Genomic DNA, 22030 nt, shown 5'->3' on the forward strand with positions numbered 1-22030 from the left:
TCATATGTTCTGAAAATATGGCTTTATGTGCAGCCAGATTGTTCTGTTTGAAATGTAGTACAGTTTTTGTTTTGGTTGTCTTCCTTTTATTGTGCCTATATAATTGTTACTGTCCAATTGGCTGAATTTAAAACAACCCATTAATTGAAAAATGCTTTTATAAGAGACTATTATAATGTAGCTTGAAGAGATTTGTCTTACAGTGTTATAAAAAGTATGGAAAAGGCATGCTATTGCTAATGTTGCAAATTGGCTTTACCAGCAAATAGCACTGGTACATGTTCCTTTTTTAAAAAGAATGATGGCATCTTTGAATTTGAGAATAAATATGGATTTTGAAAATAATCTAGTCTGTCATAACTCATACTCTGTGTGTAATGAATATGGAGGACTGCATGTGTTTTAAAATTCCTCAGCTGGTAACACATCTCTTAATAGCTGTCAGTCCCCTCATGTTTGGATGCTCATGGATGCTGGTTTGTTAGAGGGAATGCTATTTCAGATCTTGTTTCACTAATGATACCAAACAAAAGTGTTTGCTCATCTCTAGGATTTCTAAAGAAAATCTGTAGTGTGATTCATTTGGGACATTAACCAAACAGTGTTGAACTGGACTAGATTTGTAATCTAATGGTTCTTTTTCTAAGAAATAAGCTCAGCATTAATTGGATGAATGAATAGCAAATTTTTTTTGCTTGCATTGGAGAAATTGTTTTGGCAGAAATTGAGTAGGAAATAGACTAAGTTGGCAAGAAAAAAATACATATTTCAAACATGTTGTGTGTGCTACTGATAAAATGATTTGCTTATGGTCTTTTTAAAATACTGCTGCATATGAAACTTTGGTGTAAACAAATAAGGCTTTTTCTACCTGTGGGAGTGTTATTTCACTGGTGGTCCTGGAGTTCTGACTATATGAATATTTAGTTTTAATTTGTGCAGTTTCTCACCTGTTATAATTAGCTTAAAATAGAAAGAAAGAAATTACAAGTCCAGAGGAGGCCACCAAGATTAGAGGGATGGAGCACCTCCCCTCCTAGGAAAGGCAGATAGAATTAGGATTGTTCAGCCTGGAAAAGAGAAGGCTTTGGGGTGACCTAACTGTGGCCTTCCAGTACCTGGAGAGAGCCTACAGGAAAGACAAGGAGAGGAAGAGTGACTTTTTACAAGAGCATGTAGTGATAGGACAAGGAGCAATGGATTCAAACTGAAAGAGAGTAGGTTTAGATTTGATATTAGGAAAAAATTCTTTACTGTGAGAGTGGTGAGGCACTGGAACAGGTTGCCCAGAGAAGTTGCAAATGCCTCTTCCTTGAAAGTGTTCAAGGCCAGGTTGCATGGAGCTCTGAGTAACCTGGTCTAGGGGAATGTCATGGCAAAAGATTGGAACTAGATGATGTCTGAGGTCCCTTCCAGCTCAATCATTTTATCTAGAATTAATTCTACGATTCTATGATATGTTCCTATGATCTGTTACCAAATATAGTCTGTGTAATAAATACAGAATGCTTTACCAAGCATGTGAAAAAATAAAATTCACTTCCAACTAGTTACATGATAGTTTGTAAAAGGTATGTTTTTCCTTTTTTTTTTTTTCCTGTTCTGACTGTGCCGTCATTGGTTACGTTAACCTAAGACTTGTATTAAAGTATGTCTTCCAAAAAACCAAAATCCCTCCTCAGGTCTAAAATATTTCACTGTCAATGTAAATTAAGTCCAGTTAGGCTGAACTGTACTGAGACTACTGTACTAGTTTGAAAACAAACCAGTGGGAGGCACCAAGTCAGAATAACAATTTAATGGAAATCAAAGAAAAGGGGGAAAAAAAGGTAAAAGAAAACACTGTCAAACCGACAGAGTCAAGGTACAACCTGACACCCTGTTAGGCAGGGTGGTGGTAGCAGTCTGGTAGAATGGTGGCTGCAGTCCTGTGAAGCAGTGATCCTGTAGTAAAAGAGTCTGCTCTTCCTCAGGAAGTCCAGTGGTGGCTGTGTAGCTCCTGTCCTCTGGAAATCCAGTGAGAAGCCCGTGTCTCTGGTGTTCAACCTCAGATTATATCCACGATGGGATGCTTGGTTCCTCCCTCTGGGTGGAGCATCTCACAATGGGGTAATGAGTCATGAGGCCAAGTGTTGATTAGGCTCATTAACAGAAGATAGTCCGGAGGGAGTTATCTCTGAGTCATGTGGCAGGACAATGATGGGCAATTAACAGAAAGATAGTCTGGGGGGAGGAGGCAAGGAAACACTGCCCCACCTGGTTTCAACAGCTGATGGGGATGGTAATAGAATACACTGCAACCCAGGACAACTACGAATCTGCAGCTCATTCCTTTTGGCTCTGAAGCCTCTAGGACTGTTCAACAGGATCTGCTCCTCCCTCCGAAGAGAGAGGTATAAATTAGCATGTTCAGTCAGAAAACTGGTTATTCTGAAAGCAGTTTATGGAGTGAAACCCTCATTTTGTTCTAGTTATTAGGAAAGAAGGCAAAAATTTGTTTGCCTTCGCGCTTTGAGGCAAGATTTAGTTCAGTGCTGAATGGTGTTGTTCTGTGTGTCTGATGATGGTTATAGTTTGGGTGAAGAGTAGTTCTGCTGCAGCAGTAGTTTGGGACTGGGTGTTATTCTTGAGGACAAGTAAAAGTGATACCTGCCAACTGAAGTGCCATGTCGTGGAACCTGTGTTTTCAACCTGTGCACAATGTGTTGTGACAGCAAAACAGTATCTCATCATTAATTTACGTGTCTGCACATGCACGTAATTTCATCTAGAAGGCAAATAGCTCACAGCTGTGCTAAGGTTAAGATTGACACTATTCTTGTAGCAGCAGAAGCTACTTGTCTGTCTTGAAAGCCTTCTAATTCCAAAGCAAGGGTGGTTATCTTTTTGGAATGGAAAATAGTCATTAAATTGTTTGATAGATCAATCTGTGCTTAGACGATGGGATGTTATTAATCTTATTTGGGACAGTTTCATGGACCTTTTAGAAACATGAATAGAATACTGCAGTACTGTGGTTTGTATTTTAAGTACTTTGGGTTTAGATTTGCTATCGATTAGTTTTTCCATTTGAAAATTAGTATTTTTGAGGTAAGGCTGAAAAACCAGTAATTGGAGAGCATATGCATTAAATACTGCATTTCGTGACAGTAGAATTGTGCTGAATCATTTGAGCTGTTTTCAGGTACAATTTCTGTAATAGTGGGATTTTTCAAATGTGTGGCTAGGTTTTAAAGCCAGATTGTCTTCACGAACTTAAATGTACTGAAGGTACATGTGACATTGTCAGGTTTATTTATAGTGGAAATACACATTTTGCAGCTCACTAACCGAATTATTGTTCTTACATAATTGCAGATTTATAGTTTTTATAGTATGGATTTATATGTGGATTGTTCTCACATAAATGGTAGATTTATAGGGAGGCAGGAAACAAGTGTGTGAGCGTAGATGCTATTTTTTTTTTTTTTTTTTCTTCTTTCTACACTGAGGAGGTTCAGCTTAATGTTATCCTTCCCTCCTTCCCTTGCAGGTCACTTTTTATTCTGTTTTAGTTGGGTAGGAATCTGACTAAAGGATAAATCAGGGAGGTAGAAGACCCTCTTGCTAACAGAGCCTGTCCTGGTGGAAGCTGAGGAAGGCTTGTGGTACTCACATCCCACTGAAGCCACAGCGCTAAATCCTGTATTCTAGAAAGACGGATATTGTCCTTGAACACCAATGACCATAAAGGACATTGAACCAGAAAAATGGAAGATGATGGATTGCAGATTTGTTAACCCAGGAGTAGTCAGGCATGTGCCTGAAGGAGAGAATCCTCCTCCAAAGCTTTTGCTGTAACATTTCCATACTTTGCATGACATGAAGCAAGTGTGGAAAAACCCCACCCCTAATCTGCCGTAGAACAGTACATGCATGGTGATTTTGACTGTAGTTAAAACCAGTTAAAACAATTCTAAAGTCGTTCCTGTTTACCACATCTGCAGGCATAAAAATGTGTCTGCCCTTAATTTAAAAAAACAAAAAAAAGAGAAACAGGCAAATTCACTCAGGTTTTGGGATGTTTTTAGTGACAAATGAAGTGGCCAAAAGCATTCTTGCTGTTTCTGAATCACAGTAGATCTAGATCTAAAATGAGAATCCATTACAGTGGTGTGGGCCACCTTGCAGAGCAGTCAACCTGGCATATTTTTAATCACAAATGTGATTTTAATTTTTTTTTTTTTAAATTCTAGATGTATTTACATTTTTAGAACTCAATTTGTGCATTTGCTCTTTGGTGGAGCATATTTTTAGTGTCTCTTAATTACAATGATTTCCTGGTAGCCAGATAAGGTTTGGAGTTCTGTGGAAACCTTTTCCCAAGCTGTTTCCTGTGGCATTGGTCGGAAGCTGCCTCTTCCTCCAGGTGCTGTGTTAGTAACTGGAATCCTGGTGTGCACAGGCACCTATTTTCTGTGGTTTATTCTGATATTTATTTAAGCTTGTCTTTTATATTCCAAGGATCTCGAGTAAGCAATGTGTTAAAGAGAATTTTCAAGGTAAGCCAACTTATTGAAACTGCTTGCTGAGAAATGTTAAAAATAATTTTTCTCTGCACTGGTAAAACCTCTGCTTTTCTTCTTGACTAGATTGCTTGTGAGCTACTTAGAGTTTTCATATTCTGATGCAATCTATAAAAACCCTAGTTAGATATTATCAAGAAGTACGTACAGTCATTCTTAATGACGGATTTTTTTGATAATCTTAATTTTAGTAAAACATTTTTTCATGAAAACGCAGGCTTTTGAGACTTGGCAGACAGTAAATCTCATTTGGAACAGTGTTTATTTTTTCAAACACAGATGATCTTTCTGTCACTGAGTGAAATCCTGACTTCACATTCTAGTGAATCAGGACTTAATTCTTTTGATTGTAAGTATTTGAGTATACCTTTAGTAAAAACAAATTGCTTTGTGAAGAGGCTGTTAAATAAGCCTTTAAAAACAGCTAGGTCTTGTAGTTTTCACTTGTTTTCCTTTCACTCACCTGTGGAAGAAAGACTGTGTGCACCTAGATCACTTATTCTACTTTGTTTTCCCCAAGTTTTGCCAATGCACTCTCCCCACCTGTCAGCAAACTATAGCGCAAGAGTGCTCTGCACATCCTCCCTTGTAGTATCAACATGTATTCTAAATTCTGTCAAGAATAATTTAAACATTTTTGAGGGAAGCTGCATCCTTTGAAGCACTCCCCAGTGTCTTGTCTTGCTTTGATATTTGTAGTTGAAAGGGTCTGTAACGAGGCAGTTGCAGGATAAGTTGCTAAGTCATAATGCACTCGAAAAGCTGCTTGGCTCTCTGCCTTCCATTGTCTGCCTGTATGATTTTATTGTTCTGATTTTTGAAGGGTTTTGGTTGTTCAGTGAGTAGCCAGCTTACTGATAGGTTTTGACAATCTCACATGGTGTTCCTGCAGCCAAGTGATGATGATGTTACAGTCTGGGTGGATGGGCAGCACGGTGGACAAATGACTGGCTGGGTGGGAGGGTGGAACTTCATGGGTCATTCCCTACCTGGGGGCTGGGACCAGAAGCCACCGCTCTGTCCTGAGTGAGGAGATGGAGCGCTCTGGCACTGAGCTTGGAGATGACCCCGGCTCTGTGGAAACCCGTGAGGGCAGCGAGCCAGGTGCCAGCCTGCAGCACATCCGGCAGCAGGGAAGGCCACAGCACCCCGGGCCGTGTGAACGGGAACGTGGCCAGGACATCAAGGGAAGGGATTATCCTCTACCCAGTGTGTCTTCATGCCGTGTCCAGTTTCAAACTCTCCCAGCACAGGAGGAACATCAAAAACCAGGAGTGAGTTCAGTGAAGGGCTGCTTGAAACTTTGATCTCTGTCGCAAAAGCAAAAAACCCCTCGAAGAATGTGTGCATGCATTTTATGGTCTGGTTGGATGAGGCTACAAAAAGCAAATGGACTCTAGTGGGAAGAAAAGGGTTATTTTTTTGTGTTCTCTGTGTCCTTCTTTCTTTAGACCAGATGCATTTATGGGTTCTACTTCACATGAGATATAAAGTTGCATAATAAATTAGTTGAAGGGAAGTAAACTGGTTGTGTAACAGTATGAAAGCACCAAAAAGCCATCCATTTGGACAACTTGACATCTTTCATGTTTGCTCTAAGGGATGTGTTAGCCATGTAAACAACCAGTCTTTTCAATTGCTGATTTTTTATTTTTTTTTAAAGTAATTCTTCTAACTTATTCAGGAACTCTGTTGTACATAGCTGGAAAATATTTTAGATTAAAGCATAAAATGGTCACTTTGTTCATTGGATAGAATCTTCAAGTACTGTGGCAGAATTTTAATTTGTAGGAAGTGTCAGCCAGGCCTAGGAGTGATACCAGGAAATGGTGCCCTCTACACTTGAGGTGTATGGTTATAAGCTATTGAATTTGTTCCTTTGGAGTTTGGATTCTCCTGGTGTGTGGTTCAAACATTGAAGATGCAGGGCAGGGGAGTCAGGCTGTGGGCTGTTCCCTGACAGGGAGCAGGGTGAGCTGTGGGGCTGTTCCTGGGTGTGGTGCAGAAGGCTGTGCCTTAGCACTTGAGTGTTTGCTTTTTTAGGAAAAAATTGCCTGCTTTTAGTGTCTGCTCTCTTAAAAGTCATAGCTGGTGAGGAATTAGTCATCCTTTATTTGGATTATTGTGGCAACTCCTGTATGTCTGCATCTAACTGTGCATTAGCATTTTCTGTGTAGTCTGTATTGTTTTCTTTCCTGTGCACAGCACTGTGATAGAGAAAAAGGTGCAGTAGCTAATTGAAAAGTACGATTTTAGGGTGAAAGGAAAAATACAGTATTATTTTAAGTGTGCCAAGCCTCAGTTTGCATCCTGGGAGGAATTCATATGAGCAGTGTATAATGGCATATGGATGATACTTTTCAATACTTTTCAAGTATGGAGGATACTTGGAATTCCTTTGGTGCTGTTTCTATTCAGTGTTTTATAAACTACACTTGGCTTATGGAAAATGTAATTCTGAGTAGCCTTGTGAAAGAAACAATACACCTGTTTTCTTTGGTTTCATGTGTGACTGTTGGCTTCACCTACCCATCCTTAGTATTTCTGACAACAAACAGAAACCCCAAATGCAGCAGTTTGGTTTTGCTTAGCCAAGCACCTCTTACTACACCTGGCAGGGCGTGAAATCATGCAGCAAGGTTCTAGATGTTAACTCTCTCTCTGACTTTGGAGAACAAGTCTGTGACAGCAGCTCTGTGTTTACAGTTTCCTGTGAAACATGCCAGCACAGCAGGCAGCTGTTGCCATTCAGCTTTGGCCAGTGACAATTTCAACAGTTTTCAGGACATTTTAGGCAAAAGTTAAAAACAAAAAACTCAATGTCAAGAGGGAGATTGTATCAGTCTCCTGTCACTTGGATGCCATCTCTGTTTTGGGATTAAAAATATCCTGAATTACCAATCTAGAGTGCAAAACTGTCAGAATATATTATGAGAGAGACGGAAGATTCCTGTTGTCAGTGAGAGCCGCTGGCTTTTATTATTACAATTGAATAGCATTTCTGCATCATAGACAATGTTATTAATAATTGCTCATCATCCAGGACTGCAGTAAAGGAGTTGCTCCAGGGGACACAGAGTCATCATACACCACAGTGTAATTGATAATAAAGACATGTTGCCTTCAGGGAAGATGCTTTCTGTTTCATACACTGATGTTTTACTTCTGCAATCCCCTTAAAAAAGAGAGATTTCAGCTTATTTACTGATGTTTTAATGAATATCTAGTGTATCAGTCCAGTTTCCTGTCTTCTTGTGGCATCTACCACAGCTCAGTTGCTTCTGTGTATGATCTGTGACCTTGATTCAGGCCACAGAGTGAATTAACTGCTCTCTGATGTTTTGCCTGGTTTCATAAAACATGTTCTGCATTTGGGTAATAATCTCCATAATGGTAACTGCTTTTAATGAATGTCCGTGTCTTAGAATATCATTAACATAATGTTTTTCCTGGAAGACTGACACAGCGCTTGTCCTAGAAAACCTTACACTCCCTCAGCATTTATCCATGTGGATGCCATATTCCAGCTGTGTCTCTCTGGCATGTGAAAGCTTGGACATTTTTCACCCAGTGGTATTTGTTGGACCTTTCCCTAACAGGCAGAACGGAACACACCAGCAGCTCTTCTCACCACCCCCGTCCCTTCCATCAGCAGCTCAGCTGGAAAATGCCTTTTTATTGTAAGCAGAGTGCTCATGAGACCAGAAAAGTGAACAAAGAACTCTGGGAACAGGGTTCCAGGTTATATATTCCTCCTAAAAAGCAAATTTTCTGAAGCATATTTTAGCAGTCTGGCTGCAGTCAGTACTTCAATAGCAACTACATTTTTTAATCTAGAAGATGGTTTTCTGCAGTAAACAGCACAGTTCTTTTCTCCTCTGTCCAGTCTAGAGCAAAACAGGGGGGAAGGAGCTCTTCTAATGATACTCTGTCTAATATTCCTAATTCTGTCTAATATTTCCTTTGCTGCATGTACATGTAGGATTCTTCAAGGGATTTTCCCATTCTGTCTGGAAGCTGGCAAAGCCAGAATTTCAGGCACACATGTACACACCCACATGTTATGTATGTGTATTTATATATGTAGGTACATATCAGTACATGTATGTATCTTGCCACTTGCATTGTAGGGGAAACATGCTGCAATATTCAAATTAAAAGTGTTGCTTTTGTGTGCATTAGGTGCATATGACTGCAGAAGCATCATTATCTGAATTTTTTTGGGCAGAATTCTGAAATCCTAGTTGTTGATGGACAGTGCTCTCAGGTGTTTCTGTTTGTACAGCTCAGGAAATTTGCATTTTGCCTCAAGATAAATCGTTGACATCACTTTAATGTGAAGGTTATCCTGCCTAATAAGGCATCACTGTCCTGGTTTAAAATACAGTTGCAAAGCACAGAGACCTCCTTTATGGCAGCCTGTGTTAACAGCCTGTAGTAACAGCCTGTCAGAATTTATTGAACAGGTTCTGTGGGTTTTAAATTCTGAGAGTTGGGGGGATACACCTGCAATATTTGATTTGTTTGTTTGTTTCATGCTCAGCTGAACTCGATGCTGAACATGCACAGAAGGTTTTGGACATGGAGCACACCCAGCAGATGAAGCTAAAGGAGCGCCAGAAGTTCTTTGAAGAAGCCTTCCAGCAGGACATGGAGCAATACCTTTCCACAGGATACTTGCAGATAGCAGAGAGGAGAGGCAAGTTGTAAAATACCTTCTGCATAATGCACAAACTCCCAACTTGGGAGAGCATTGTTGAGGGGGCAGAGTCAGCAGTGGTTTTAATGCACAGAGGAAGCTCTGCAAAAATGTCCAAATTCTTCCTCAGTGGAATTGGAACTTCAGATAAGCCTTTTGAACAAACTTTGTGTCCCAGGGGCGCTGGATACCTTGCAAGGTTAGTCAGGCTCTACTCCTTGTCTGAGGAAATGCAAAGCACTGAACTACCTCTGGAACAGCATTTTTCTCTGCAGCTGAAGAGTGCATCTATGTAAAAATATGGATGGAGGCAGCTGCTTTGTCCACTGGAGTTCCAAAACCTGGGATTGTCACCTGGCAAGGGGATGCCTTAGAACACTTTGCAAAGTGCAGAGGAAAGCTCAGTGTAGCATTTCAGAGCAGTTCCCAGGTGGCAGCTGTTCCCTATCACTGGGTATGATTAGGACACGGGAGGTCACATTAAGAGTCTCCTTATTATGAAATGACACAAGTCTGGCATCTCCGGACTGGTTAAAGCACAAGAATGCCAGAGATTACAGGCACTTCTGTGTGGGAGGTTTCCATCTGCTGGGCCAAAATGCAGGCACTGTTGGACCAGTAGGGAAGCCAGTGGGAAATTAAGCATTCATGTGGCAGGAAAAAATGTAGAGATTCTGTCCCTGCTCCAAGTGCAGTTCTACTATAATTTGTAATATCAGAGCAGGGAATACAATCCAAGGTTTCCATTTCTCTGCATGAATGCTATAAATACTCATCTGCAAGATGCTCTGCATGGGTGGCCAGGGAGAGGTGGGATATGTAAATCCGAATTCACAGTCGGGAGGAACTGAGTTTGAGTCTCCTGCTTTGTGTAATGTGTGGTCTTTTAGACTAAAAGTGGACATTGTCATGGGCTGGTACTGGGCACACAGGCACACAGCTCTGTTAAGAGTGTTAGGCTGCCTAACATTAGAAACTTCAGCTTTTTAGTATAATGTGGAACCCACGTTTATCAAAGAAAACTGTTTTAATGAAAGATTTGGACCAGCAGTAAATGTAAAACTGCAGAGCTATAGCATATTTGGAAAAAAAAGCTCAATCAAACTACAGGATTTCATCTCAGTTCACCTATGAAAGCTTTCAATAGGGTAATTGTTAAATTTAGATAAACCAGTAAACTCTTGGTTGTAATAATTGATATTATGCAGCAGCTGGACTTTGAGTGGCCTTGAATTTGTTTTCTGTTTGCATGTTTTGCTGTTCAAGGAAGGAGATGCTCACCCAAGTATTTACCTCCCTTGCAAATTGTCAGTTCTGTATTGACAGATAAGTAATTTGCTCAAATAATTAATAATGTGAAATCCCCATGCTGAGAGAAAATACTAGCCATGAAGCCTGGGTTTACAGACTACTGACATTTCTTAGATTAACTGAGAGAGGAGCAACAGCTGCTCTCTGTTAACATTAATCCTGATTTCTGAATTTCTATGTCCCTTGTATATTGACATGTAGTGACTGTGTGCTTAAATGTGTTTGTTTTTCTCTACAAAGACTTTTGGTTGAGAGAATTGAAAAGGAGCGTTCCAAAAGGGAAAGTTTCAATCTTTGCCCCTGAGTCCCATCTCAGCTTGTTTCTGAGAAGGTTACTGCTATAAATACTGCTGCTAAAAATGTTTTGGTTTACAAAAGCTGTAATGGATGGTTGTTAGCTTCACAACAAAGATTGCAGAATGCTCTTGGATTTGGCCTGAGGTTGCTGCTGAGCAGCTCCCGTGAGTGGGCTCCTTCCATTCCTAAGTTTAATTATTGCTAATGCAGGCAATTACAGCAGCTTCTGCAGCCTTGGTAGGTAATAACCTCGTGTAGCTGATTGTCAGTTCGCTCATTGCGCTGTTTCTCCTGCAGAGCCGATTGGAAGTATGTCTTCCATGGAGGTGAATGTGGACATGCTGGAGCAGATGGACCTAATGGACATGTCTGACCAGGAAGCACTCGATGTCTTTTTAAACTCAGGAAGCGAGGACAATAATGTGCTGTCTCCCATGCTGGGTATGGTACTTGTAATGACAGCCTGCTTAGAGACAGTGATAAACCACCAGAACTGCTTTCATTTGTAATGGGTGATGTTATCTCACGACACATCACACTTGATGTAGATTGACTGTTCTTCATTAGTGCTTCCCGACACATTAACATTTAGTTGCTGTACAAGGGAGTTGCTGCAAAACTACGTGGTATTTCCAGACACTCTCATTTTTCTTACTGCAGCTCCCTGTTGTATTCATCACAGCCTGGGTAGGTGATGTGTTTCATACTGGCTTGAGGTGCATTTTTGCCAATATAGACTTAGTAGAGGACATTTTAGCAAACATAACAGAAAGCTGGCAGTAATGAGGCTTTTATTTTTAAGACTGCTTGCTTAGAGTTTGTCCATTTTTGGACCAGTTGTATAATGCAAGATCTTCAGTGAGAGATACTGAGAGACATGGTTCAACACAGCAGTTTACACATACACTGAGAATTAGTGTCTCAATACTAGATCTGTTTTCTACCATGGAAGTGTTTTTCTAGTTAAAAACTTCAGTACTAAAATACCTTTCCTTGAAAGAGCCAAAATGATTTTTCTTGCGGGAGATGATGAAGCTCCTTTAAAAGGTCCTTCTGATTTCTTCTGAAAATACAGATTGAAATATTTTTATGGAAATACTTACAGTGCTCCCAATGTACAGGTGATTAACACCTGCTGTGAACATGAAAAGCTTATGGCAAATGGTCAAGGCACAGTTAACTACTAAAGGTTTTTTTGTTTCATTGCAAAACCAGAATTCAGATGGGTGGTTTTGGATAGACATCCACTTCATGCATTATTAAAGCTGATCATCGTTTGAGCTTGCCAGTAATTACAGAAACACCTTTGCTGGCTGTTTGGCAGATGCTGGACCAAGAAGCTTCGTGTCCTAACAGCAAACAGTCTTAGCTGGATTATCTAAGGAAGTGCAGAAACTACTTTTTTAACTAAGCAGACAAAATGCATTAGCTTTTGAAAAAAATACATTATTTTATGCTGTAATCTTAATATTACAGCATGTATGTATAGTGTCTATACATGCACATACACTGCAATATAATGTACCTGTGCTGTAGTAATGTTCCAGCACTGCAACATTACTGCAGTGTAAGTCTTGTGAATCTTGCTCTTGTGGTTCCAGACATTTTATTTCCCTCTGATTAAGGGATTTTTGTGCTTGCTTTAAGAACTGGGCACCCCGGTATCAAACCAAATATGCAATAGTCTTCATTCTCAGAAAAATGAGATGGCTTAAAGGTAACCCTTCATTTTGCTGTCAGGGGAGAACTGGGTTGTCAGGGCAAGGTTGGTTTGACAATTGTGCTGAACACCACAAAATAAAGGTAAGTTTTCTTAATAACTGGTAAAAATGAGAATCAGCTCAAGACATTGAAATGTTTTCAAATTTGCCTTGCTACAAACATTGCCAGCTTGTGGGCATTGGCTTTGCAACGTTTCATGACAGTAAGTTAAACTGCAAAATTGAGTTAGCTCTGTCACTCCTGAAAAACCTCTTCTGTGTGTTGTGTAAGTTATTCTAATGCATGCTGGTGTACACCACATTAGGCAGGTTCTCTGAAATTTCTAGCATTCAAATTTCACTCAGGTACTTGAGGACCAGTCATAGGCAATGTGGTTTGAACTGCTCTGCAAACAGTCTGAGCAGAGGTAAGGTGTAGCTTATATCCATCTGACCCTTCTGAAACACTTCTCCAATATAAATTTTTAAAATAATTTTCTCACTAAAGTTACCAGCTGAAGCTGGGTGCTCTGACTATGGAGGAACACTTGTTAGGTAGAAAGGAAAGAAAAAAGGGCATTTTTTGGCAGATCACATGGAAAGTGTTTAGATGTTTCCTCATTTTAACTTACTTGTTGTCAGGGACTGTCCAGGGAAGAGGATCTAATTTTGAAACCTGAACTCTCAAACTGCAAGCAAACACTGTTACACTGAACTTGCCTACAAGTCTTCTGTGCGCAGGATGTGGAGGAAGCAGAGTCTTAAAATCCCACTCCTGTGCGCCTGAGCTGTGGTAGAGCTCTACCAGAGGATTGCTTTCATGCTGTGGACAAGGATTTGTTTTGCTTTTGCATCTTCATTTTTAGTCAAAACTGGGCATGATTATTCTTGCTTGCTTCCTAGTTGTTTGTTTGGTTTTAAATTTCCAATTTGTGTAGTTCTGTTGCACTGCATTTGTTGGGATTTTCTTCTTGGTGTCTTGCAAAAGAAGAGAAACAGCCTGAAAGTGACTCCCTAACCAGTGCAGAGCTGATGTTCATGTACTGACTTCTCAAGCCCCTTGCTGAGCCAGAGCTTGACTTCTGTTGTTGCTGTTGTTTTCCCAACTCTCAGGACCCGACTCCAACACCTACGTGAATGAGATAAGTCTTCAGGTGCCGAGCCAGTCCGAGTTACGGCAGAAACTCTGTTCCCTCTCCTCGACCTGCACCGACTCCGCCAGCCAGGATGCGAGCGAAGGAGAGTCTCCCGTTGTTCAGTCTGACGAAGAGGAAGTTCAAGTGGACACTGCCCTTGCTGCTGTAACTGAGAGAAAGGGTGCTTCAGATGGCAGTGATGAAAGTGACTCTCAAACTATTTGAATCTTAAAACCATATCCTTTAAGAATGACTTCTGAATGAATGAACAAGTGAATGAAGAGCTTGCCTGTGTAACAATTTGCTAACCAAGCATAACAGCCAGATCTTTATACTTAGTAATACTGCCTTTTTACAAAATTGCCAGTCATGCGGAGGTTGGTTTTTAAAGAAAAAATTATGCCTAAAGCACACACACTTTAACAGTCTTGGGGCTCAGGGGAGCAGGAAAACTGTTGTATATACTATGTATAAGAGAATTTAAGGGAAGAGGTAGAAGTTACTTTGACCACTAACCTTTAAATGGCTGATTTGGAAGTACTTAAGAGTTGATGTGTAATACTGAACCCAAATTGTTCCTTTGCATGTTTTCAGCTGCTGCAACTGAAGATTTAGGATCCAAACCAAAATGAAAAGTTATTTTCTACTCTTTACTACCTACTGCCTCCTGCCTTTGTCTACTAATGCAGCAGTCTAATGTCTACTAACGCAGCAGTGTCTACTGTTCTCACACTTCTTATTCAGGACCAACTTAGTTATAGGTGTTAAGGAAAAAATAAGAACCTGAGAAGGAGGAGAGATGCATATGGAAATGTTACACTCCTTGTGGAGCAGGTATCTTAGCTTTGTGTAAACTTACTCCTCTTTCAAGATAAAATAAAGTATTTCTATCCCAACCATGTCTTTTACTTGATTACCCAGGTATTTTATCCATGACAAGTGAACAGAGGAGCCTAACTCAGAAACAAAAATGGTTATTAGGAGCACCAGTGTAACATGCTTTTTCCATGGTAACATCTGTTTGACTACACTAGGGAGATAAACCTGACTTAATTATTAATTAAGTGCATGTATTTTAGAAACCTCAGGACCTATAGGCATCATCTCATTGCCGTTTTTTCTGCAGTCATTTTTCTCTCTGAACTCGAGGTCTGACCATGTCTAACACCTGTTGCTTGTCAAGTCTCATGCTCTATTTGCAGGGATCTGCTCTCCTTTGAGAAGGCTCCTGGCTCCTGCTCTTCCTGCACAGAAGGAAGGAATGTAATCAGAAACAGTGTAAGTAAAAGGATGAGCTGTGATGTAGATTCCTTCCAAAGACCTGCCCTGACAAAGCCAATGGTTGGGAATGAGGCATCTCCTGCTGCCTGCCACCTGGGAAGCGGTCAGCTTCCTTAAGGACTCTCCTGTTAGCTGACAAAGTGTTTCCTGACCCCTGTCTGGGAAATGAAGGCTGGAAGCTCCCTACCTACAATTAGAGATTTACTATTTAACAAGGCAGCTGTTGAAAGAAATTCATCTTGAAGGAACTTCCTTTACTCTCTTGCTTTCCAGAAGACAGACAAAATGTCCAAAAAAGTTTTGTTTTTTTTATTAAACCTCGTAGTACAAACCTGGAAAGTAAACAAAAAACTGGCAATAAACAACATGAAGTCTTTCCTTACAAGGAAAGAGAGCAGAGCAGCGCTAATAAATTAAAATGTCAAACTGTAAGCCATAGTCAGAAGTTTACTGTCAAGAGGGAAAAGTACACAGCAAGGCCATAAAAACCAGACAACCACATTTGAAAACACTTGACTCTGTTTATGTTATTGTTAAATATTCCAAAACAGTTCAGTCTTCTGCAACAACAACCAACAAATTGTATTATAGGACTTTCCTGACAGTCACCACTGGCAAGCTCAGTGCAATATGGGTAGCTACGGTATTGTTGAATTCAATTACGAAACAAAACAGTTTGTGAAAACATTTTCCCTTTTTTATTCCACACATACTGTACACACAACCAGAAAAGGGCAACAGCTACTCCATTATTATTTTTTGTTGTTGTTCAGTGATGTAAGCAGCACTTATAAATGTTACAAGAAAAACCCTGTAAGCATCCAATCCAACCGATGAAGAAAGTGAAACGTAAGGCTTTTCTTCATCTTGTCTCTTTGCCATCCCTCCCCCCACCCCAAGAAAAGGCTCAAGTATTTAAAAAAATTTACAGGCATATGTACAAAAGGTGTTGATTTTTTTTTTTGTTACAACATGAAGAGAAAAAATAGACAAGATGAAAGCAAATGCATTTTCACATTCAAAAGAAATATGCAGACTTGCTAGTGGCTCTAAATGTGATCATATAATGAAACAAATTCAAAACGAAAATTAATGCTTGACTGTGTAAAGGTGTGAAAAACAGCAGTGGAATGGAAATGGAATGTTAGAAAGATTGCACGTCTATGACAAAAGAAGCACTTATGGCTTCAATCACTTTTTTCTTTTTTTTCTTTTTTCTTTTTTTTTTTTAAAGGATGCTATTGAAGGGTTTTTGATAAAGTAGCCAACAGCACCAAAAAATAACAGAATGGATTTCCTAATGAAATCAGGCACAGTTTTCCCTCACATGACTCCTCAAGGCAGGCAGTCTTTTTTTCCTCCTTTTTTTTTTTTTTTTTTTTTTTTTTTTAAATTTTTATTTTTCCCCCTCAAAACAGATGCATAGTGATGTGCTGGTAAAAGAGAACATACTCCAAATCTCCTCCTTTTGCCTACAGTTAGGAAACAAAGTCCATCTTCAGCTGCCATAACCTCCCAAAGAAAGTGTGTATTCTCCAATTTAAAAAATTACAAAACTCATCTTGCTGTGACAGAATAAAAGACAGCCAAAGTAAAGCAATTTCTTTCAAGTTTTTGTCTCCCATCCCTTTTCTCTCTAGAAAAATCTGCTCACATGACTGGAGAACAAATTATAAAACACATCAAACTTTAACCTATTCAAAAAATGGGTTAAAAGCCTTTTTTCACAGTTACCAAAAAGGCTTTTGATTTTTTCAGCCATAGGGACAATACAAATTAATATTTTATCAGCCCCTTGCCGGTTTTAAAACAGTGACCATACGGCAGTTTAAAAAAATCAGACTGCTGTATCTATCTATTCTAAGTACAAAAAAAAAAAAAATTCAACAGTTTAATGCTAAAACAAAATTAGTTCTCTAAAACCAGAAGAAAATCTTCTTTAGAGCTAGTGCAAAGACAGCTTGTATTCTACAGCAAGTACTCCAAACTATGGTATAATAATTACAAAAAATATATATAAATTGACAAAATGAGAGTGTTGGCATCTTCAGGATTAACTTGAAGCACTTTTGGATGAACTGGAGGATGAAAGCCTAGATGATGGCACGTCCACTGTTGCTCTCTTACGAGGTCCTCTTTTTGGTGTAGGCTTGCTGATACAGTTCTCAATGCTGCCATTTTTACCAGATACTTTTCCACAGATTTGATTGACCAGACTGATTATTTGTTCCTGTTCAGGAAGCGGGAAAAACAAAACACAAATTAGCATCTGCTCTTCCTCCAGAGTCACTTAAACAGGACAGCCATGGAGTGCTCAGAAATGCTGGGAAGCCCATCTTAAAAAGCTGCTTGTACCAGTGCTGCTCTCCAAGAGCTGACATGGTCATTTCTCCCACTGCTTTGCTATTTACCTTCGGGGCCAAGTCCCCTCACAGGTAAAGACATGGGAGCCTCAGCCCAGAACCCAGGCACAGTCCTAAATCACCAGCTTGACTTCTGGGATTATTCATCATCACACTTGCTTGGAGCCATTACTGCACCTCTCATCTAGACATGCTCTGCAAGTCTGCCTGAAAGGATGCTCCTGCTGGACTGGAGTAAGTCAGCTGAGCTTCCAGTTACCAACAGAGGGAAGGTATTCCAAAGTACAGAAGTTACCATAACATAACCAGTGAAAGCAAAGCCTCCTGTTCCATTCCAAAGCATTAAGTGGCTTATGTTCTGTGGTACATACTCATGCAGTTTATGCTTCAGGTTTCATCTCTGTCATCATGTTTCCCTCTGTTCTGTTTTTTTCATTTAAATCATAATAAAGCACCTTCTTCACACATCAAAAACAAAACCAACCCCCAAACCCAAGACCATTTTCCTGAGGACTCAGCAGGGCAATGGCAGAGTTAAGTCTACTTCCAAGTGTTGGTTACCCAGCCCCCAGCCCTGGGGCGGTGTCACGCTCACCTCATCGTAGCGGTACATCATCTTCAGCCCCCGACACGACTTCTGCTTCTCCACGTGCCGCAGGGCACACTCCAAGCAGAAGACAACATTTTCATTCTCCTGTACAACCTACATAAAAGAGCAGAGGTGGGGGGTAAGAAGTGCAGTTAAGGTTCAAATTGTAGCTGTGTTCCCCACACACTATTCAACTAGTGCCTGGATTACTACACCTGGATTTTACTGCAAGCTAGTGGAAGGAGGTGTAAAGCACTACATTTTGTGAAATGATTCAGGATGTGTAGTAAGTAGAAAGAACATCTCTTTCAGAGTGCTAATGTTGGTAAATACATATAATTTTTAAAAACCAAAACAAAAAAAAAACCCCACCAATAGTAATGAGGGCTAAATCCAAACTGTATATGCATTTATTGGCATTTCCTATGCAGTCCTAAAGATCTCCTGAAAGGAGGATTTTCCCATTACTTAAAATGCTGTCTTGAACAAGGATGAAATCAGCTTACCCACAGGATTCCTCAGCTACTGTCTTGTTCAGCAGAAGTCACATTTGCTTAGCTGGCTGCCTGCCAGGCCTGCACACTCAGCTTGGAATTTAACGTCCAAGTTGGGTTTTTTTGTCCCTAACTACTGTTAAAGACACGGGAAAATCCTTCCCATGATTAAACTTACTCCAGAGCAAATGGACCAGAATTAAGAGATTCTGGTTAGTGTTTTGGGGTTTTTTTCCAAGAAACTTATTTTAAAGTTACTTCCAACTAATGCTGCTTAAACAGTGGTCTAAAGACATGTAAACTCAGCATACTTTATCCTAGGGAGGGAAATGGCTACATCTGATTATATACTGTTACATTTCATTTCCATTAAAAACCTAACATCTATAACCAAAAAAAATCCCCAAAAGATGACAGAGAAAAAGAACTCCCAAACGGAAAGGACTAAATATGGACTCACATGCACTTTGTTATGTTTATTTAAATACCTATTCTTGGAATTAAGTGGTATTTAAGGTAGTTGGGAGGGGCTTTTGGTATTTTTAATGATACTGCTGTGTTTGTAGGTGTTCTGCATACAGCTCAAAGCCTGGAAGTGTCACCACAGTGGTCAGCACACCTTCAAAACCCACTAGGCAATTCCCTCTAAAAAAGAGAAAGCTTAGGGGCTATTTTTGGACAGGTTGGCAAACAGCTTGATGGATAGGATAAACTTCGCCTGCAATTTGGCTTGCAGGGACATTGTCTCAGCACAGGCTGTGGCTGCATGCCTGTGGTTCATGGCATGTGTGTGAACTGTACCTCATCCCGAGACCTACTGTGCCATGACTTACTGCTGCTGGCAACCTGCAGGTGTCTTTGTTAGCCCTCCTCATGCAATGCAAACATCTCACAGGTGTCCAAGGGCAGCTGAGTGCCTGGATAATTTATCCCCTCTTCTGGCAGGGTGGGAAGCCAGCTGACACTGCTGCCTTCTGCCACCACTGGCCAAGGCAGTAAGTGTTCTGACAAACTCCATCAACACCTCTGTGTCTTGCACGGAGTGCAGGACGTGGCTCTGTGGCCATGTGCTGTCTCAAATGCCTATAGATTACTGGAATGCTAGAACAGGGGGAGAGTACTGCAGGAGTGGCAGAGGACTGTACCCACCATGGAAAGATAGCACAGGTGCTGACAAATCTGACACCTCCTCTCTGACGTTTCTAACTGCAACCACTTTCGAGGCTTTTTCTTGCCATCCACGCCGGTGCTGCTGCTGTCCGCTGCCTCAGCTCCGTGTCCCTGTGAACGGAGGGACAATTAGACACTGGCACTGCCTCCAGCTACCACAGAGCCACACACAATCACCCTTTACCACACTCATCACTGAAACCTGAGCTCCACACAGCAAAGCCCTGAGTGTTGTCAGAGGTTGGTGCCATTTCCTAAGCATGGCAGACACAGCCAGCACCCGGGAAATGCTGCCTAATTGCAAAAGCTATCTCCGGATTTTAACAGTGACCACTGTATCAAGCCAATGGTTCTCAAACTGCTCCACAGAGAACTGGGGATTGCCGAAGACTTCCTGGAGGTCGATGGTTGTTCGGGCCATGTGGAGAGTCAGGAGCTGTGGCTAACATGACTGTCATTCCTGAAGTTGCCAAAAGCCACCTTGAGGAAGAGGAGCCGTTGCTGTCAGGAGTAACAGCCCCTTCATCAGGAGGCAGAGATGAACCAAGGACCTGCTGCCATAAGGTGCTTCAGGCAGGAAAGGGGGAGCAGGGCAAGTGATTGTGCCAAAAGACGAAGATCTTGCTGTACACCCAGGGAAAAAGAAGGAGATGTCAATTAAGAACAACCACCAAGCCCTCCGGCTGCCCTTCCTTCACCCATGGCGTGTCTAAGGTGGACAATACCTCCTGTGCTGAACTCTACAGCTTTAGGAGAGCAGGTTGGGTTGGAGCTGAGTGGAAGACAGCAAGTGTGGAGTGAGCCGAGCAGATGGAAGGGGAGGATAAAAAAGTGCACCACCAGACACAGCTGAAGATGAGTGGAGAGCCAAGCTAAGCAAATGGCACGGGCAAACTGAGCAACCAAGGCAGATCAGGAGAAGAGGCAGCAAGAGACACAACAAACAAGCAAAACAAAGGAAAAAAATATGTACAGTGTTCCACTTCAGATGGCCTTTTTTTTTTTTAGATTTTGTTGTTTGGGCTTTTGTTTACTATAAGCAGCCACAGGAAGGATCGATATCCTCCAGTGAATTCCAACCTATGCATAAGAACAAGTTTGAGAACCACTCTGATAGAGGTCGATGTGATGGTCTAAGAACAAGCACCAACATTTCTCTTTCGCCTTTTGTACTTGCAGACTTCCTCTTCAAGGGGAAAAGAAAGGCACTTGAAAGTGGTTATTCCCACAGGGGAACCACCTGCAGGTAAAGCAGTCAGCACACCTCTTTGCATTTCTTTCTGAACACTAAACAACACATGGGCTGTTTTCCCCTTCAATATGTCACTGGAAATTTTCCAAATGAACATGCTAGTTAGTTAAATACAGTTTGTAGACTCCATTCATCAAAACTTTCTTGACATCTCGAGTATCAGTTGTCACAAACTTGAAAGATAGGTAGCAACTACATGGTAGGGAACAAAAGAGAAGATCATTACAAAGGAAGCCAGGCAACATTATACTTTCTTTTCTCACCTATCTAAAGAGAAACCCTGAACATGTGTCCTTAATACTGGAGTGAAAAAGGAGTGTGAAGTTTTTAAAACACTGGCAGTCTAACACCAGATGTGCTACCATGCATGCACAACTGCTCACTTACTCACTGGTTTAAACCAAGACAACTTTCTGTATACAAAGGACCTTGTGCACCTGTCAGGTAACAGTCTTGATGCTGAACACAAGGGTTCCTGGTGCAAAACCCACTACAGACATGGATTCACAGTGACTACTGATGCCAAGAGGTTGAAAAATTCGAGGTGTTTGACCACTTGGCACCACGTAGTTCACATAATGCATCAGGAAATCTTGACTCTCAGCACCAAGAATTAACAAAATAAAAACCCAGTGCAAACAGTAGTTTTAATTCTTTGATGGTGTCTAAAGTAGGGAATTCTTAGAGTAAGACATCCCAACCATGGGCACTTTCACATCAGCTACAGCCAAGGAAGCTGCTTCTCCCATGTGTGCCTGTCTTCAGGTACATTTGCTGGGCTTTTGCTTGGATAAGTAGGGGCAAGGTGTGTCTGAACGGGTTACTTACGGCATCCACCTCTGGAGTCTGTCAATGAAAACAAAAGAGGTACAGCAGGCCCCCAATTCGTTACCTGAGCTCTCCCAGGAGCGATGATATTGTACTCAGAGTCGGTCCATTTTCTTTTTTTGCTTCTGCTGTTGCAATCTGATAAAGCAACTTTTCCATTGAAAATGGTTTGGCTATACGGCGCCGCTTCATTTCCTGGGACAGAAGGAAATTGCCACATTAGTTCCCGAGCAAATTTGAAAATAAAATGTTATCAAGAATTAATTCAAAGTTAATTAACTAATATTATTAATACTAATAAATTAAGACAAAAAATAGCCTTTTAAAACAATCACAAGTAAAATC

At 40.8% G+C, this 22030-nt stretch overlaps 2 protein-coding genes across 3 annotated transcripts in view; one reads left to right on the forward strand and one right to left on the reverse strand.

The window, feature by feature from the left end:
- Nucleotides 1-14605, forward strand: part of DTNBP1 (dystrobrevin binding protein 1) — a 60936-nt gene extending 46331 nt beyond the window's left edge. For both annotated transcript variants that reach the window (XM_008630897.2, XM_017730671.1), the window contains exons 7-9: nucleotides 9109-9264; nucleotides 11170-11313; nucleotides 13686-14605. In XM_008630897.2, the coding sequence (XP_008629119.1) occupies nucleotides 9109-9264; nucleotides 11170-11313; nucleotides 13686-13933 (548 nt within the window). In that variant the 3' untranslated portion in view covers nucleotides 13934-14605. The remainder of the gene's footprint in view (nucleotides 1-9108; nucleotides 9265-11169; nucleotides 11314-13685) is intronic.
- A 672-nt stretch (nucleotides 14606-15277) lies between these two features.
- Nucleotides 15278-22030, reverse strand: part of JARID2 (jumonji and AT-rich interaction domain containing 2) — a 215117-nt gene continuing 208364 nt past the window's right edge. The window contains exons 15-18 of the mRNA XM_017730670.1: nucleotides 21750-21880; nucleotides 19585-19716; nucleotides 17948-18055; nucleotides 15278-17219 (exon numbers count right to left, since the gene is read on the reverse strand). Of these exons, the coding sequence (XP_017586159.1) occupies nucleotides 19638-19716; nucleotides 21750-21880 (210 nt within the window). The 3' untranslated portion in view covers nucleotides 15278-17219; nucleotides 17948-18055; nucleotides 19585-19637. The remainder of the gene's footprint in view (nucleotides 17220-17947; nucleotides 18056-19584; nucleotides 19717-21749; nucleotides 21881-22030) is intronic.

This window comes from Corvus brachyrhynchos, unplaced genomic scaffold, assembly GCF_000691975.1.
Source record: "Corvus brachyrhynchos isolate BGI_N302 unplaced genomic scaffold, ASM69197v1 scaffold43, whole genome shotgun sequence".
Taxonomy (NCBI): Eukaryota; Metazoa; Chordata; class Aves; order Passeriformes; family Corvidae; genus Corvus; species Corvus brachyrhynchos.